This window comes from Protopterus annectens, chromosome 8.part0 (assembly GCF_019279795.1).
Source record: "Protopterus annectens isolate FY-2018-M chromosome 8.part0, PAN1.0, whole genome shotgun sequence".
Lineage (NCBI taxonomy): Eukaryota > Metazoa > Chordata > Ceratodontiformes > Protopteridae > Protopterus > Protopterus annectens.
The window spans coordinates 1,499,873,943-1,499,893,544 of NC_056741.1; the positions used below are offsets into that span (position 1 = coordinate 1,499,873,943).

Sequence of the window (19,602 nt, forward strand, 5' to 3'; positions counted from 1 at the left end):
GGCGAGTGCGAGTTAATACCATTGAAGGAGGTGAGGGAGTTCAAGCCAGCCCAGTTCAGCAAGTGAGAGACAGTGGTGACTACGGTAGGATGCCCCTGTGGCGAATTTGGCGATTTTGTTGTAGCAGGTCTCTAGCTTGTTTAGATCACATTGCCTTAGGTTGGTATATATTGGAGAGCCATAAAGTCGGGTGGAGATAAGGTGGGACTTTGCTATTGAAATCTTTGCTGCTTTGGTGAGAAGTTGCTTATTTCTGTATAACGCTCCCAGTTTTAGAGATAATCTTTACTGTTTTGCTTGATTGGTGTTGTGGGTGTTGTGCATGTGAGAATACAAGCTCTAATATTAATTTTATCATGAATAACCTTAATATTAAAATAGATGATGCCTGTGGATGCATACATTGGTTTTGGGGATTTGCAACTATTTGGAGGGATAAACTTACTTTTTGAAAAGTTATTTTGTGTGTTTGCTGTAAGTCAAAAAGGGGTGGTCAGTTGAAAATGTGTTTAGTTTTTGGGGTGTCTTTGCCTGTTTGTGCTTGCCTGTCTGTCTGTCTGGGGAGGTATGGGTTTGTATATGTGCATATAATATATATATTTATATATACATACACACACATTCTGTCGGGCAGATTGTTGTCATCTCAAATAACATCAGTTACAGACCAGAGAAGCCAGATTTAATGAATGTCAAGAATGGGATTTAGTATGACTGTTGTGAGGGAGGGGTCCTATTTCTTCTCCGCTTCTTGCATTTGATGAATTGGGTTTGCTAGACTGTGACTAGTATGCGAGTATATTACAGTCTGCTTGACTAAATTCATTGTTTGGGAGGTGGTGTGAGGTGTGTAGGTTAGATGTGTGTATTTGGAGTGACTGTGACTGTGTAGTTTAGTTGGTTGCTGGCTGTGATACGAGTGGAGTATTTTACTAAGTGTTGGGTTGTGGCTGAAAGTGGACATTAGACCAGTCACCTACCTGCTTGACAAATACTGTACAGTGCCAAAGTGTGAATGTAAAGTGAAGGGGAGGATTGTCTGAGAGGAGGGAAGGTGAGCAGTGGAGGAATGCAATAGTCAGTTTACTAAATATCACTTTGATTGCAGGGTAAATCTAGTCACAGATGGCACTAAAGAGGGAAGCAATGCTATAGACTGTATGTGTGGGTGGTTGGGGGTGGTAGTGTGGAGCAAAGAAAGGAAACGTAAGAAGAATGGGGAAATGTACAGAGACTTAGTGCCAGCAAGAGTAAAACAATACACTTTGGAAGCAGCATTTCTGGGGTGGGGGTATATGATCTGATTTGGACACAGGTCCGATAAAAGACCTTTGGGTATTGATCACTTCTGGAATATTGTGAGCCACAAAGGATGCTGTCAAGAGTGTGACAAGCCAGTGGAATATTAAGTTGTGCTTCAAACTGTGTAAACTCAATGGATGTCTAGCTGATCTGCTGTTCTTCAGTGCCTTAGTGAGGCCGCTCTTGGACTTCTATCCCTAAACCTTTTTGAAAGGTTCAAATACTAAGGAAATAGTACAGATGTGCAAGTTGAACTTACCATAATGGTAGATGTCCATATGATCACTGCTGCACTAACGTTAGCCATATGGAGTTATAGCCTGTCAAGGATATAACAGCTGGCCAGCTTCCAAAGCTTCAGGTCACCTTCCACATGCCCATACTGTCAAGCAGCTTGAGTTGAGCTGACTAAAAGACAAGTTTGGGCACAAAGCCCTTCAAAGCTTTCCTGCCTGCAGCAGAGAGAGGAAGGCAGAGCCCTGAAGGGACAAGGCTATGACTAAAAAAATACATGTCCACACCCTGGCATAAAAAATGCACCAAAAAACAAGGGGGTGGAGAGAGGGAGCAGCTGCTGCAGCAGTGATCATTTGAACATCTACTGTTATGGTAAGTTCAGCTTAACACCAACTGTATTATGTTTTTCATATTGATCACTGCTGCAGTAGCTTTAGCTATATGAGCAGATTAGCTAGCTATATTTGGGAGGTGGAAGGTGTCCTAGCAAAGCAAGATCTAGACCTAAAGAAGGAATCCAGCTTGTAGTGTAAAGTATGTACAAAGGACCAAGTAACAGCTTTTAGAATATTTCTAGAATCCATCTCTTTCCAAAAAGCCAAAGAAGAAGCCAAGGTCCTTTTTAAAGTGGGCTTGAGCCTACCTGGAATAGGTTTGTCTTTGTTAGCTTAACAAAAGGTAATAACCTTTGACAACCATTTGGAAGAAGTCTGTTTTGACACCAGTTGTCCCCCCTTTTTTTAACCTTCAGAAGCAATGAACACTTGAGTCAACGATCTGAAAGATTTAATTCTGTCAAGATAGTACCTGAGGGGACATCCAAGTTATGGAGAATCCATTCTCCTTCATTTTTAGGTTCAGGAAAGAAAATGTGGAGATGTACAGTTTGGCTTACAACAAACTCTGATACCAATTCAGGCATAAAAGCAGGATTAGTTCTCAATGAAATCCTGTCTTTGCGGACAATAAGGTAGGGTTGACTCACTACAAGAGCTTGCAACAGTGATGCCTTGTTTGCAAAGGTCAGAGCAATCATTAAAACTGTTTTCCTTGTTAAGAACCTCTAATCAGTCAAATTAGCTGGTTCAAATGGAGCAAGTGTTAGTTTCTGTAACACAAAATTAAGATCTCGAGGAGGGGGCACCACTTTACTTAGAGGCCTGTTATGCAAAACCCTTTTCAAGAGCATTTTGATGTGCAACGGCCTTGAAAGAGAAGGATACATGGACAAACATGCTAAAATGGCCAATAAAGGAACTTTGATTTACTATCCTATGGCCTTTCTTATTAGTCTATCACACAGATGTAAAACTAGAGAGCAGTTAGCCCTGAATGGGTGCTGGTAATGTTGTTGGAATCGTCTAGAAAACCTTTTCCATTTGCTAGTATATGATTTTCTAGAAGCAGGCTTTCTTGCCTCCATTAGTACCTGCTGCACGTCCTCAGAAAACAAGTGCCTAACAGGAATTGAGACCCTATCATCCAGGCAGTCAGTTTAAGTTGATTGATGTTCAGCTGTGTCAGACACCCCTGTTCTTGTGTGCAGAAATCCAGTCTGTGAGGAGCTTGTGAAAATTTCAAAAAGGGGGGAGAACCACTGTTGCCTGGGCCAGAAGGGAGCCACCGCAATGATCTCGGGTGATTCCTTCTGTATCTGTATCTGTAGAAGTACCCTGGATATCAGTGGAAAGGCATACAGAAACATTCCTATCCAAAGAAAAGAAGTCCTATGTCTTCTAGGCCTTCCTGCATGGAGTCCTAGAATAGAATTTTGCTAGGTGTTTGTTCACAGATGAGACAAAGAGGTCTACTTGAACTCCCTGCAGATGGATCAAGTCTTGGAAGACCCTCAAATCTAGTTTCCATTTGTAAGGATCTGCCTTGGTACTGCTGAGTTTGTCTGCCACACAGTTTTGCTCTGACAGAATGTAGGATGCCTGTAGAGTGAGATTGTGCTATGAAGCTATATCCCAAGCTAACATGGCTAGTCTGCAAAGGGGATACAGTCCGATTCCCCTTTGCTTGCTAATGTACCACATCACTGCGGTATTGTCTGTAACCACTTTGAGGTCCCTGGGACCAAAGATGGTTCAGAGAACAAAGTGCCTTGTTCTGGCAAGCATCTCCTTGATATTTATGTGCTTGCATCTATCCTTGGTGTCGCAAACCCCCCCCCCCCTGCACTTTTGTGTATCCTGAAACTGCACCCCAAGCCATGTTTGGAGTATTGAGGGAAAAGGAGAGACCTTGATTTAAGGATATTTGTTGTCTCCACCAAGTGATTTGTCGTCTTATCAAACCCAGTACTGGGATCTGAAAAGATAAAGGGGTCTTGATGCTGGGACAAAAGAGATTTCAGATTCCACTGTCTCTTTGTCATGTAGAGTCTTGCCAGGAGTATCATGAGAATCTGAGATGCTATGAGACCCAATAACCTGAGGTATTCCCTTGCAGTGACCAAAGCCTGAGTGGAAAACCTTAGAAATAGATCTAAATAAAGATTTATTTTTTTCCTGTGGAAAAAAAGCTCTTTGAACTGGTGTCTAGTTGACATCCCAGGAACACAAGCCTGTGTGAAGGAACCAAGAAAGAATTTTGAATGTTCTCCTGGAATCCCAGCTTGTGCAATAGATCTGTCACCTAAGCTAGAGAGAAATTCCTGACACTTTGAAAAGACTCTGCAAAGATAAGGAAGTTGTTTAAATACAGAAAAATGGGTATACCCTATAGCCTGCAATGAGTTTTAACTGGAGCTAGACACTTTGAACACAGTTGGTGTAATGGATAGTCCAGAGGGTAAGGCAGAGATCTGGTAATGTGATCCAGACACACACAACCTTAAATGCTTAAAGTCTGAAAGAATAGGAATGTGGTGATAAGCATCTTTTAAATCTAATGTTGCCAGGAGACTTGAAAGAAGAAGAATGGGCAACAGGTGGTGAAGTGACGACATTTTGAATTTGGGCACTATCACAAACAGGTGTAGGAAAGAAAGATCCATAACTCGTCCCCAAGCATTTTTTCCCCTTTGGGACTAAGAACTGATTCAATCACTCTAATCTGAAGGAGGAACGATCGACCCCCCCCCCCCACCCAGAAAGATGGAATTTCCTCCCACTGCCGTCTGTAACCGTGATGAATAATTTTCAGAACACATTTGTCTGAAACAGTCTGTTTTCAAAGAAAGCAATAGAGATTCAGACTTCCTGGGAGAGAAAAAGGCCAGGGTGGCAGGGGATTGCAAGGTCTCTTGAGTAGTCATTCACACTTGTTGGCATGTCCTTAGTTTTGGGAGGTTTGAGACTTCTTTTTGGAATCTCCTTGCCACTTCATCTTAAGTATCTGTTGACGTGAATTCTGTTGAGATTGTGTATTGGTTTTTTTTTTTCCTCTTTTGTCGTAATTGGATGAGGATAAAGATAATCTCTTGGACAATTTAGAAAAGGATGGTTGAAAAATCTTAAGCGATTCCCTGTGTCAGCGTTCCCTTTTTTTTTTTTTCTGCCAAACATCTTCATTGCCTTTGTCATATGTGAAAATTTAATCTTACATTTACAGAAAGGAAAAACATAGAAAATTATACCACTTTAGTTGCAAGCAGTTTACATCACAGACACCATTAAAACAACTGTAGTTTCAAACATTATACATCAGTTAAGCATTGTATGGCTCATTCAAATCCTGCCTCTTAAACCTCATTCCTGCTCTGCATATATTGTTCCCACAATTCCCATTTTTCTATGTAGTTTGCTCCTTCCCTTTTCTAAAGATCCCAATTCCAGTTGTTTTATCTCTCTTACTATATTCACTACTTCTAGTAAAGTTGGTCTAGACTTTGATTTCAATTTTCTAGTAATTGTTTTTTTGGCAGCCACTATAATTAGACTCAGCAAGGCTTTATTATGTATAGGCAGTTTCGATTCTGTAGCATAACTAAAAAAAAAATCATCTCCCAAGTCAGTCCAATCCACTTACCCAGCATCTCTGCCAGAGTGGTCTGCAGGGAATTCTGAAAATCTGCCACCTCATCACACTCCCAAAAAATGTGTTCCCAGCTGCATTGTTATTGCGCATCACAGCTCCAACATTTGCTATCCACCAGAGGAAAAATTCTTTGGAGTATAAAAATGCTTATATAAACACGTCCAGGCAAAAATCCTAAATCTTCTAGACTTTGTTGCATATTTGGGAGATATACATATAACCGACCCCCCATTGTCTCTTTGTGAATTGCTTATCCAGTCTCTCTTCCCAATCCTTTCTATGCTCGTCTGATTGATTCTTATAATTATCATGCAGTGTTTTTTAAGCTTTACTAATTCTTCCTTTTTTAAAAGCAGCTTCTGTTCTAGATTGTATTAAAACTCTACCAGTGCTGGTCTTTCATTTAGTACCACAGTCATCATCCCTATCTGTAAAATCTCTTTTCTCCATTTTCGCACTGGTTTGGTTCTTAAAATACTCCCTGCTATTTTTATGAATATAATACTCTTGTATAATTTTGGTTGTTCTACTTAAGAGTTTGCATCCAAAATCCCAATCTTGCCTTATTTCTTGAGCTTCCTCCCTCTGTCAGCATCATTCCTTTCCACTTTTATAGTTATCTGCTTGTGCTTTGTATAAGAGCCTTAACTGTGTCGCTCTAAAATACTCCCTCAAATTAGGTGATCCTAGTCCACCTTGTTCTGTTGGTAGAATCAGTTTATCCTACTTAACAATTGCTGTTTTCACTTCCCAGATAACATTCTTCAGTTCTTTTTTAATTGCTATCCACAGCTTCTCCTCCACTTGTATCTTAGTTTCCATATAACAAAAATTGAGAAAATGGAAGTTTTGTATTATCTTCTCATCATCTTTCCCAATTCATCACACGTTTTGATTACCTCCACAACTGAGGGGACAAACACTAAATCTCTATCCAAGGAAGAATTTAAAATCTCACTTTTTTAACATCATCTGGAAGGTTCTGAGAATACAGACAAGCAGACCTCCTTAAAACCATATCGGCTGTAGTCCTGAAGAATTACCAACTGAGTCCTCCACACACTGCAAACAATGAGTAGTGACCTGTGCAGTAGAAGAAACTGTTATTTCAAGCAGATGTTTCTTCACAAGAAGAAACTGAAAATATAACATTTGTCATACTTTCACAATATGTCAGAATAAAATGCAACCTAGGAGCTTGACAATTTTAAATTCTGTAATTCAAAGTTGGAGAAGTACAGACTTTTCTCATACCTATCAATAATTTTTACCATCCTTATTAGAAAGAGTAAGATTTTAATTAACTAAGTGCTTAACAGCCGAGAAGTCAACTAAGGTTATAACTTCTGGGTTAGGTTTGGGAATACAGTATAAAAATTTAAGTCTGAGGAACTTTCTTCCTTTTTGGGAACAGCTGGCTGACATCGGGAAAATTGTAGGCAGCAAGACACGCACACATCCTCTAGAGCAGACAGAACAGGAGAAATGGGTGTAGATTCCGGAAAATCCTTCTGTAACAATTTGTAGTGTTTTTTTGAGGCACTGAGAAACCTCTGTGTTTTCCTACTGAAAGCACTGGAACATTCTACTAGTAGTCTTAGAGAAAGAGAATCCTTCCCAGGGAGAATCGGAAAGTGAACTCTCCTCTGAGTCTGAATCTGAGGACAAAACCCTCAAGCCATCTCTGCATCTTTTTGTTCAGATTCAAAATCTTGAATCTCTTTAGGAAAGTAGGAGACTATCTTTCTTTTACCAGAAAGCACTCTAAAAGAAGGATCAGCAGCTTGAATCAAACCCTGAGCCAGTCCCAGTAAACTACTCCCATTCAAAGACATTTGAGGAAGAGTAGATTAATGCTTGTTTTTTTGACAGGGAAGATAGGGCCAGCTGTGTTACTAATGGCAGCTGCTTCCCCAAGGATGGACACAGCATTCTTACACAACAGGGGAACCTTCCCTGTTCCCTCTCCCAGGACTGACAAGAGTGACTCTCCCTTGCCAATCAAGGGGACCCCAGCAGTTGCAAAGGACATGGCTAATATCCGGTCCATAGTGGCTATAGCTGCTATACCAGATGGATCTGGGGTAAAAGATGAGTAATCTGAGGTACAACAAATGGCCACAGTTGTGTCACTCATCTGCGGCTGAAGCAGATTGTTAGTCTGCTGTGGTGGTAAAGGCTTTTTGTATAACTTTCTTCCAGCCACAAAAAGAAAAAGACTGATCATGGGACTGACTTTGTGCACCATAGTCAAGCCAAAATGGTGCCTCTATCTTGGGGAAAGCCAGGAAAAGTACCAGTTTGCAAAAAGTCTTTTTGACAGGAAAAAAAAACACAGTAAAAAACATTTTCAAACACTATGGCAGCCCCACAATGTTAAAATAAACACAATTTCTCCACAGAAAATATTTTCAGTTAGAGGACACCACTTTTAAACTGACAGAAACAACAATGGCTCTTTTACAATAGTCATTTAAGAAACAACACTCCTAGCTTTAAAATAAGTTAGCTGAAGAAGAAGTCAATAAAACATCAGTAGAAAAATAAGAAAATGGAAGTCCCCCTCCCCAAAGGAAAATTATCTGCTCAGCTAAAGAAAGCATGAGCAGACCATCAAGCCTCAGAAACCTCAGAGGAGCGTGCTGTTTGGCAGCAGTGAAGTTCTGAAGGGCTTTGTGCCCAAACTGGTCTTTTAGTCAGCTCAAGTTGCTTGACAGTTTGGGCACACAGAAGGTGCCCTGAAGCTTTGGAAGCTTGCCGACTGTTGTATCCTTGGCAGGATGTAACATCACGTAGCAAAGGCTACTCAGCAGTGATCGATATGAAGAGCATGTGGCTAGTAAGCTACAAAGAAAACCACCTAGAATAATAAAAGGAGGCAGGTGGGAGTGTGTTATGGGGAAAAGCTGTGGAATGTGGGGTGTTGTATGTGGGAGGAGTGGATTTAGGTGGAATATATATTTGAGGGGGTTCAGGACATATTGGTCAGTTAAGGAGGAGAACTAAAAGAGAGATCAAACAGGAGCCATATTTGGCAAGTATTATGTGTTGGGTTTAAGTGTGATCTGAGAAAATTCTACTTCATTAATTGGGTGTCGGACTGATGCTATAAACTTCTCGAACAACTGGAACACAGTACATCTATTAGCTTCAGGGGGGGTTAAGGTAGAGGGAGAAGGGTCAGGAAGCGCAGTGCAACACTGGTCTTAAACATGGGTGCTTACAGCTGTGCTTGGATAAGGATTAGCTGCAACAGTCTGACAGATTTGCTACATCAGCTGCCATTGTTCTATGAATATAATAGAAATACAAGACTGTACACTGAGATTGTTCTTTCACTGATACCTTCACAGTCAGCTGTACAACATCATTAGCTGGTTCTTCATTGTACTTTTTGTCCCTCAAGAGGAGTTACTGTAAAAATACTGCTTTATCATTGTTGTAACTGGTAGGGAGATGTTACTAGTCAAGCTAGTAAGGTACATAAAAAAGTGTAACATTAATATTTTCATTTCTTTGCAAAAACTTTACAGTTGTACGTGTGCAGTCTTCTTTTCTACAAGAAAGTACCTACTAGTTGTTTCTTTCTCTTCCTTACTGCCCAAATGCCGTTTCCTGGAGTCTCACTAAAAATGAGTCATTATAGGACTTAGTATTGTGCTTTTAGTGACAGCCACAACTTACTAAATCCTCAGACTGAGATCAGAAATTAGCAGCAGTGCAGATGTTTACTGTACAGTGAATGTTGTTTTGCTGTGTTGTGACCCTCACCATAATGGTAGCTGCACTGCATTCTTTTCACATAGGTGGTTACTGGGCTATTGACCCAAAGGTCTTTATAAGCTTAGCAGTGTGTACCCAACATAGTACTAGAAAAACCCAATATGAAGAATCTTGCCAAAACTTGAGATCTTAGTTAGCAATGACTGCCCATATCTAAGGGGGTCATAGGTGAAATCCCCGGCAGGAATTTACGGTTTCCCATCTAGTCATCCAGACTTTGCTTAAACAGGGTCATAGAGGGGCTCTATTTGATGTGAATTGATACTCTTTTCCAGAGGAATGGCACCCTCTGAGAGATGCATCTGTCTCTCCAGCAGGTCCTATTTGTCGCAGGTCCCTGGAGCAGGTGACCCTTCTCCCATTTGACTTGCAGATGTGCAGCATTTCCATTAGGTTTGGGTCCGAGATTGCTCTCTAGGCCAGGCACAAGTCTCCTCTAAGTAGTCTGTATGCCGCTGAGTACAATGATGGTGACTTCAGTCTGTCAATGTATGACGTGCTGGAGACCTTGTTTTTTCTTGGTTAGAAATCTCTAAGGTCTGTCAAGTTGCTGCAGGTGCCTGGTAAGGTACGTAACAAAAGGAGCATTGTACTCCATTATTGGCCTGATGAGGGTCGAGTACAGGGGAGTTATGACCTCTTTTGCTCTTGAGGCAATGTCTTTGCTAATGAGGTGTGTGATGTAGAATGCTTTCTTTACCACAGTAGATGCATGGTAGTCAAAGTTTAGGCTACAGTCAATTTGCGTTCCCAGGTCTGTCACTACTTAGCTGTTACTAAGGGTATTATTATTAATATGATAGTCTACAGGGATATTGTTTTTACCGAAGGGGATGATGATGCATTTTCTAGCACTGAATTTGACTCCATGGCTTTGATACCAGTTGTTGGTTTGTGCAAGTCCCTCTTGAAGTATATTGACATTGTTTGGGGATTCAGTGATTGCACCTAGTTTGCAGTCTTCAGCAAACTTAGTCAACCACAGCCCCTCTGTTTTGGCCTGAACTTCTGAGAAGTATATTCTAAACAATAGGAAACCCAGCACTGACCCCCGTGGAGCCCCACTGGTGACAGGTCTGTTGGTTGAGGTAAAATTCCTAACTCTGACTGAGTGTGAGCCAGTTAGCAACCCACTTGATGACATAATGGTTGATATTCAACTGGGAGTGGTTAGTGATGTCCAAATGTGGGATTGTTGAAGGCCTTTGTTAAGTCAAGATAGGCTGTATGCACAGATTTGCCTTTCTCTATGGCTCTGATGATGTTTTCAAAAAAGTCCGCCAGGTTTAACAGGCATAACCTGCCTTTGAGAAAACCAGACTGTCTGATCAAGGGTTTGGAGATCACCTATATCCTTAATTATAAGGTCCATGATTATTTGTTCCACGGCCTTACAAATAAGGCTGGTTAAGCTTATGGGCCTATAGTTCACATGGACTGTTGCTGTACCCCCTTTATGAGGGGGGATGATGGTTTGCTGTTTTCCATTCAGCAGGAACAAAACCAGTACTCAGGCTGTGGTTGAAGAGAGTACCTAATGGAGTTGCTAACTCATGTTTTATACCATTTAAAATGCAACCTGGGATGCCATCCAGTTCCATGAAGGACGTGTTTTTTGGCCTTGGAGAGAGCATTAATGACTTGCTCTTTGGGAGATGCAAGATGGGGGAGATGTAGAGAGAATGCTTTGAGTAATATTTGGAGGAGACAGGGATGTGAAATTTTCACCAAACCTGTCAGTTAATAGGTTAGCTATTTTTGCAGGATCAGTGTGTGTGATGCCATCCACAGCTAGTTCAGCACAAGTCTGGGTCCTACCTTTTAGGTTACGAATTTAGCTGACAAATGCCTTATGGTTATCCTTAGCTATGGTTGCCAATTTATTTTTGAAGTTACCCATAGAGGATTTTACAAGTTGTCTCATTTGTTTATTCAAGCAGAGGAGGGTGTTTTTCCAGTGTTGTGACCTCTCCCTTTTTTTATTCTTAGACGGCAACTTCTTCCTCTTGTATAACTTATTAATGCTAGATGTCCCACCAGGGAGGTTTGTTTTTTCTTGAGGATCTTGTTTTGATCGTATCCAGTACAGCAGTGTCAATACAATTGTATAAGTGATTGAACAGGGCATTTTTGTGTATACCTTACTATAGTTGTCAATGCCATCTGTGGGAACAGGAGCTTCAAAATTATTTATGCCATCCCTTAAGAGGCTATAATTAGCTTTGGTGAAATTTTTTAGCCTGATTTCACGTAAGAGGGGTTCAAGTGTTTATAGCTACTTCATATGTGACTGATTTGTGATCAGATTTAACCAGTGAGGGTTCTATACTTCTGGTGGTTCAGTGGTCACCCATGTCGGTGAGGGCCAGGTCGAGAATATTTGAGCCTGTTGTGGGGTTGCATACCATTTTGTTCCAGGACATTAGTGTTAATAAAGTCCAGGAAACTTTGTGCAAGCATGTTTGTACTGATATAGGTTTTCCAGTCATTGGAGGGATAGTTAAAATCACCCATGATTGGTGTGTATTTGTAATGTGATTGAGTCAAGCATGTCCAAATAGGCAGTGTGTGTGTGTGTCATGGTTCATTGAAGGGCGGCCTATAGCTAACAATGACTTGAAGGTGGGTCTTACCCACAGTTAGTTGAACTTGGAGTAATGCCATGGAGTTTTCCTGTGAAACAAGTTCAGAGGTGTATTTATCTTTGAAGATAGATGCTCCTCCTCCTTTGGTTCTCGTACGTTCATTTTACAATCTGAAAATGTGGAAGGCATTGTAGCCTTGCAAGGCTGTGATACTTTCTGCAGCCCTGAACCACGTTTTTGTGACTGTACAAACGTCAACATCTTCCAGAAAGAGCAGTGCTTCCAGAGAGTGCAGTTTCTGATTTAAACTCATAGTGTTCAGCAGCATAACGTCTAATTTATTTGTGAGTGATATTTGCACGTTGGAAATTTTGTTCTTGAGGCCTTGCCTAAAAAAGGCACAATAGGGGAGATAAGTGCCTTAGCCAGTAACCAAAAGCCTAGAGGTGACTGGTGAAGACCATCTTTTGCAAAGTAGTGTGGTCTGTCAACCATGTCATCCTAGGCTGACAGGAACTGGATCCATTTAGAATGACATCAGAAACTAAGCCAGTCGTTGAACTTAGTCATTGTTTGTTTATATTGTAGTATCATCCTAGGTGAGGATAGAATGCTGCTCAAGGCTAGGGACATATCCGCCTGGGACACCTATTCAGGGAGCTCAGTCATATCTGTCTTCATACAGTCCAGTGAGGTACGTCTCAAGTCATTCACACCAACATGAAACTATGACAAGAGTCCTAATGTACTTGTTGTTGAGAGACTTGAGTGCATGTGTGATCTTACCCAATAGACATCTGACCGTAACCTTCTCCTTGTCCAGCCTGGTGAGTGCCATTTGTGTGTCTCGCAGTGGAGTCACCAATGACTAAAAAATTTGGATCAGATGTGCTTTGCCTTAGGGGCTTATATGGTGAGACACTGATGCTTGTGTTTTTGTGTGTATTGAGTGTTGTAGGTACTGCATTAGGTGTAGCATGTTTGTGTTTGGAAGGTCTCTGATGTTAAGGTGGGTTTCTGGTGAGTACCTCTTATGTGTTGAGTGCATGGTTTGTGAAGGAGGTGTAGCATGGGAGCTGACAACCTGTTTAGTGTTACTGTTCTGTGGACAAGAGAGCAAGGATTCCAGATTCTTAGTGTAGATGCATCTCTCACAAATCGTACTTGAGCGGTTTAGGAGTAGAGGGTTGTCAGTGTACATGAGGCAGTTGCTACACTGCCTCAGGATACCTATGTCAATCAGGTTTGTAGCATAAATGGAGGAAAACTGACCATCCATAATGTTAGGTTAAATCTTGTTTTCACAGTGGGGAGAGAAAATGGAGGGGTGTGGTATAACTGGGTGCAGTAAGCGGGGTTTGTACTAATGAGGTGCACTATAAAGTGTCTATACTAGCAGGGGTTCTCTAAATGGTATGAGACTATGGTAGATTTGGTTGTTTTGGGACTGCTTAAGGAGCAAAAGCACAGCTGATGTGCTGTCTGAGCAGCTAAGTGCAATTTAAGGACTTCTCTGCCAGATCACGGGCAGCTACAATGATAAAATGTATCTATCTAAGTTTTTGCATCTATAATCGCCAATGGTTACCCCCCCTCTCTCACACACACACACACACACACACACACACACACACACACACACACACACACACACACACACACACACACACACACACACACACACACACACTGTGCTGTGGTGCGCTATGTATAAAGAGATGAATATAGCAGAGCAGTGGCTGGTCGCCTAACTTTGTGGAGCTGTGTTAAAACAAGTACAAACCCACACAAGCGCAAGGCTTGTGTAGCAACAGTGAGCACGCTGAATTAAACAATTTAACCAATAAAAACTCAAAATTGAGCCCTGTGCCACCAACCTTGCAGGTAGGCCCCTCTCCAACAAAAGATAGCCTGGTTTAGTGCTTAGTTTAACAAACTGAACCAGATTCAGTAGGTCTGAATCCAGTCTATGCTACAGCAGAGAAAAAGTTTAACAAATCAGCAAGAACAGATTTAAAAAATCATCAGTATAACAAAAATACAGTTTAAAGTACAAAATACAGTATATAATTGTACTTATGGTTAGCAGAATGCAACATATTCCTTGGATTGCACAGATGAATGCAACAGAGCAGTGGCTGGTCGCCTGACTCTGACTTTTTTGTGACAGAATTGTTAATTTTAGTGGTGATATTCTGCAGTACAAACTACTGTTTTGTGTGTGTGCTTTTTATTTTTGTAAAATATATTCACATTTCTTTCTCTCTTTTTGTATTTCTTTTATTTTTAGCAGGCCTAACTGTGAAAAATGGAGGCTCTCGACCACATGCTAACAGATCCATTGGAGCCAGTGATGAGTGGAGATCAGCTCGGCCCTGGCCTCATGGAGGAATGTTTGCTTGGAGGGACACGCATCTGCTTACCTGAAGATCTTCTGGAAGATGTGAGTTTATTAATTTTAATAAGGGGTCATTTGAAGACCAATTAATCTGTCTAGAGAGAGGGAAGATGTGGCCAAGTTGCTTAGAAGACAAGTGGCATTGAGGCAATCATTTTCATTGCAAATGAATCAGCTTCAGTGGTATAGAGGGATAAAGGTCATGGCCCCAGTGACTCAAGTTTGATTAGTGGCAGCAGGTCCATCCATGATGAGAATGTGGAAAGGAACTCGCCATGTAATATCATGCAGCCTTGGAAGTACAGTGACAGTATCAGGGGCATGTTACATTGTAGAAAAAAAATAAAGCTTATGAAATTTGTACAACAAACATTCTTTTTTTTAATTTTATGCAATGCAAGCATTAACACATGACAGAGTGTGGGTTTTGTCCTCGTAACAACATATCCAGGTTTGTTACAAGGCTTAAGACATTTGCATTGATTGCTTTTCTCATGTAGGTGTACTGCTTGTGTGTTGATGTACTTATAAAATGGCTAACTGCCATAAGAATGCAAATTAATTGTATGGTTAAATGCAAAAAGATTCCTTGTTTGTTGAACTGAAGACATTTTCTCACATTTAATTTTAGTTTTACCCTTATTTCTGGACAGCTGATTTCCACTGGCCTGCTGGCAGTCAGGAGTGTAGCATGTAATTACCTGACTAGTGAGGAGCAAGCATTACTAAGTTAAGATGGCTGTCCGCCAAATTGCAATCCCATATTAGTTACTCCAGAGATGCTCCATAGTTGAAAACACCATTTTGCAGGTCTGAAAACTTGGTATCACCGTTATTCCTCTTCAGTAGTAATGGTGATAACAGCAAGTTTCCAAACATTCTTCTATACTGAGCTGACTTGCAAAACTTCTTGAAGGTTATGTGTCTGCAGTTTTTATGTTAATGACTTAATGGTTCTTAATGTGACTTGAGGCCTGAAGATGGGAGAGAATATACTTCTGCACCTATTAAACTGACAGTTAACATTTTGTAAATGCATTAAGAAACAACTTTGTGATCAAATTTTCTTGCAAATATTGCCTCCCAAATTCTGAGTGGTGGAGATTTCAAAATAATCCAGTGATTTAGAAATACTGCCAGTCAGCATTCTTTGGACAAAATCACAGATATGTAGGAAAATCTTTGTGATAGCACTGCATGATTGCTGTCCACAAAGCTGAAATCATTTGTTGTGGACAGTTTTATGCCTGTTGTGCATGTAGCTTACCAAGACAAAAAGTTTGTTTATATTTGTTTTTTAATAAGTTTAGGAGTACTTTTGAAGACGGTGCTTCTTTTGAGATGGCGGAGGTTCTTTCTGACTCTTACACATACGGACAGAACTGGCCCCTTAAAACTGACCATCTCAAATAGTATTGTTGCAGTTAAAAGCCTTCTATTACTACAGCATTACTATCAATGATCGAGAGAGTGAAATTTCAGATGTCAGCTGCTCTATCAATAGTCTGGTACTTGTCATAGATGAAAAAGTTGCATCCTCATGAGAAAAAATACTTCTCTGTTTTGTGTGCATTAAACATGTCTTTTAAAACATCATATTTTAAGTTGTAATATGGGTTAACAAACGATGGATAAGAAAACAAGGTTTTCTGCTATTATCATAAAATAGAGAAGTTTTTTTTTTAATAATTTTCATTCAGTCTGACATTACATTAGTTTAATTCCCACCTTCCCTTAAACCTCTGTCGTCTCCTGGACATTACGCGAGTTTGCGCTTGTTTAAGCTTCGCCGATCCAGTTTTGGTGTCCTGCAGACTAGGACTGTTCTGTAAATTTCTGAGTCCCCCAGACCTTTCTTTTGGGAGGTAAGCCTTCTAGCTTATCAGTGGTTGTGGTAAGCACTAGGTAGCCTAATTACCACAATTGGATTGGTTTCTGGCCCAGAAATTGTAATTTATTGGCCGTTTGGGCAGTTTTGTTTGCATCTTTCAACTTTCTGGTTTAAAAGCCTGTGTTTACATGGGTTTGCATTTGTTTAAGCTCCGCGGATCCAGTTTTGATGTCCTGCAGACTACAAGAGCAACAGGAAGGCGAACATAGGAGTGCCTCCATTTTGATATTTTCATAATTTATTGCTCTCTGCACTTGTTTTTTGTCATTTTTTAATTTATCTGCATTTATTTAAACTGTATCTGCCTTAATATTGCTACACACGCAAGTATGCTAGCTTGTACTGCATTTAAAGTGTATTTGCTACTGTTCTAACTGCTTTTCTAAAAAAAAAAAAAAAAAAAAAGTTCTAAGCTTATTTCCCGACTTTCCCATAACTAGTCTAGTCCAGATACAGATTTGCTGTATCCAGGACTCTTTTGTAAATTTCTGAGCCCCCCCCCCCAAGACCTTTCTGTACTGGAGGGAAGCCTTCTAGCTTATCAGTGGTGGTGGTAAGCACTAGGTAGCCTGTCTACCACAAGAGGAGTAGTTTCTGGTCCAGAAATTGTAGTTTATTGGCCGTTTTGGCATTTTTCCATCCCTTTCAACTTTCTGGTTTAAAAGCCTATGTTTGCGCACCGTGCAGCAATGCCCAGCAGAGGTAAGCTATTACTGGTGCCAGAAAGTCTGCTCTACAGTTTTCCCCTTAGAACGTGCATGTTCTTTTACTTCATGCACATCAATTAGCATGATCGGCTAGCACTTTAACAGTTTTTTGTAGCATTTGTTGTAGCATACTTAGGTGCTGTCAGCACTAGCTGTTCCTATGCAGTAACAGCACCAGTACTTATTAGTTATGACCACCCCTCCTGGTAATATTCTAGGGGAATTTCCTCTGCCTTCTCCTGCTAACCTGGTGCACTTCAGCATTCTGAGACAGTGTGGCAACTGTCCAATGTGCAGAGACATCCCCCTCCTTTTGCCTCCCAACACTCATACCTATGAGATATGCACTTATATCACCAGACTGGAAGCAGTGCACGCTCCAACCAAGACCAGACTAGCTGGTCAAGAGGAGAAGGTCAACACCTGCAACTCGCTACGTAGAACACACAGCCCTCCAAAACACCAACCATCACAACTCACACATAGAAACACAAACCATACACCCACCTTCGCGGAGGCTCTCAATAAAAATTTACCCAAACAACAGAGACCCTGAGACAAATGCACTCTATCACCACAACACAACACCAGCCCCAGAACACATAGCTGACCACCACAGTGTGTCCCTCCACCCAAGCCCTTAAGACAAAACACTTTGCCGAATGTACTAATCATAGGAGACTCAATTGTGAGGCACACTGATGTCCCACTCACTAGGTTGAACAAGGAGAAGGTGACAGTCAGTTATCTATCTGGTGCCAGGATTTGCCACATAACACATGCACTCAGGTCACTCCACAACAAGTACAAATATGACTCCGTCATTGTCCACGTGGGTGTGAATGACCTGAGACATACCTCCCTGGACTACATGAAAAGAGATGTGATGGGATTCTCGGATTATGTGGCCCAGGCAGGTATGGCCTTAGCCCTGAGCAGTATTCTACTGTCACCCAGAATGATACCACAGTACAAGCAGAAAATGATTGACTTCAACAATTGGCTAAGTTTCTGGTGTCATTCTAAGAGGATCCAGTATCTGTCTGGCTGGGATGACCTCGACAGACCTCAATGTTTTGCCAGAGGCGGCCTGCATCTGTCAACCCTGGGATTCCGGGTACTGGCTAAGGCTCTTGTCATCCCTATAGTGCCTTTTTCAGGCAGTGTTCCAAAGACCAGAATTCCACCGTAACAGCTACAAACAAATACAATCTGAGGGTCGTGCTGCTCAATGCTAGAAGTCTAAATCTCAAGATGCACTAGCTCGAAGCTCTCCTCAAAATGGAGAATGTTGACATCTGTGCTGTAACAGATCCCTGGGTTAAAGAGGCATAAAGCACCCTTGTGCTCCCAGGCTACAACTCATTCCATACCTTTCAGCCCCAGAACATGTCTGGAAGCTCCAAAGGTCGTGGTGTCTCCATATTCTTAAAGGATATGCACACCTGTAGACTGGTAGCCCAGCAGAATGCATCTGAGATACTTCAGGTACAACTAACACTGGGTAAAACAGCAATACAAGTCATAGCCTGCTACAGAACACAAAACATGGCCATAGACTCTCATTCCAACTTCCTAAGCACCCTGGAATGTATCACGGTCCAGCCCAATACTCTCATACTGGGTGACTTCAACTACCCTTCCATCAACTGGGAAAACTATTCAAGTACCAATATACAGGCCTAATGCTTTCTGTAATTTATCAATTCCAATGCTCTGGACCAGTTCATTCTGAACCCCACTAGAGGAAGCAACATCCTCGACCTGGTTATCACCAACATGGGCAACCATTGCTCCACACCTGTTGTCAATTCCTCCCTGGTTAAATCTGACCACAAACTGACCACCATGGAGCTCTCCATCTCCCCTACACCCCCTACTAAGGTGACCACCTTGAAAAACTTCTCTAAAGCCGACTTTGGGCTCCTAAAAGCAGAGGTGGCTAACTTCTTGGCACCCATGCCAATGGAAAATAGCTGCATGACTGCCAAATCATAGACCAATGCACTGTACGAGCATGTACACAAATGCATGGACCTTGCCGTACCAAATAGAACTAAGACGTTCTCCTCCAAAAAAAAGGAAGCCAATCTGGTGGACCCCACCCATCAATAAACTCTATAACTGTTGCAGAAAACAATGAAGTCAAAAGACTGGAAAACCTCCCTTATCAGTCTCAACAAAAAGCTGAGATCCCTTATCAAATCCTCAAAAGCCAGCTATGAAGGGAGAATTGTGGCTGACACCAAAAACAACTACAAAGCCTTCTGTAGCTATATCAAAAACCTCAAAAGCATTACCCAGATTTGCTCTGAGTTATTGCAGAATGGCACCTTCTATACTGAGCCAACAGATATATAGCCAACATACTGGCCGACAGATTCAGTGCCTGCTTTACCCCTCCACCCCCCCAAGGCCCCTATCACAATACCAGAAGAAAGCCTGGTACCCACCATTTCTGCAGCACAGGTAAAAGCTGCATTGTCCAAAGCCAGGAATAAAGCATCCTTGGGACCTGACAATATCCCTGGCTGCATCCTGTATGAGCTACAAAACTAACTGGCACCACATCTGTGTGGCCCTGTTCAATCACATCCTTATCTCAGACTATATCCCTAATGAATGGTGCACTGCTACAGTCATCCCGCTCCATAAAGCAGGAGCAACTACAGACCCTGGGAACTGTCACCCCATTAGCCTAACAAGTCTGGTATG

The 19,602-nt window shown here is 41.4% G+C and overlaps 1 protein-coding gene across 1 annotated transcript in view; it reads left to right on the forward strand.

Annotated features, from left to right (window-relative positions):
* Nucleotides 1-19,602, forward strand: part of NFRKB (nuclear factor related to kappaB binding protein) — a gene marked incomplete in the record, with an annotated part of 1,477,031 nt that overhangs the window by 29,096 nt on the left and 1,428,333 nt on the right. Inside the window, 1 exon segment of the mRNA XM_044081086.1 lies at nucleotides 14,182-14,334. Within this exon segment, the coding sequence (XP_043937021.1) occupies nucleotides 14,200-14,334 (135 nt within the window).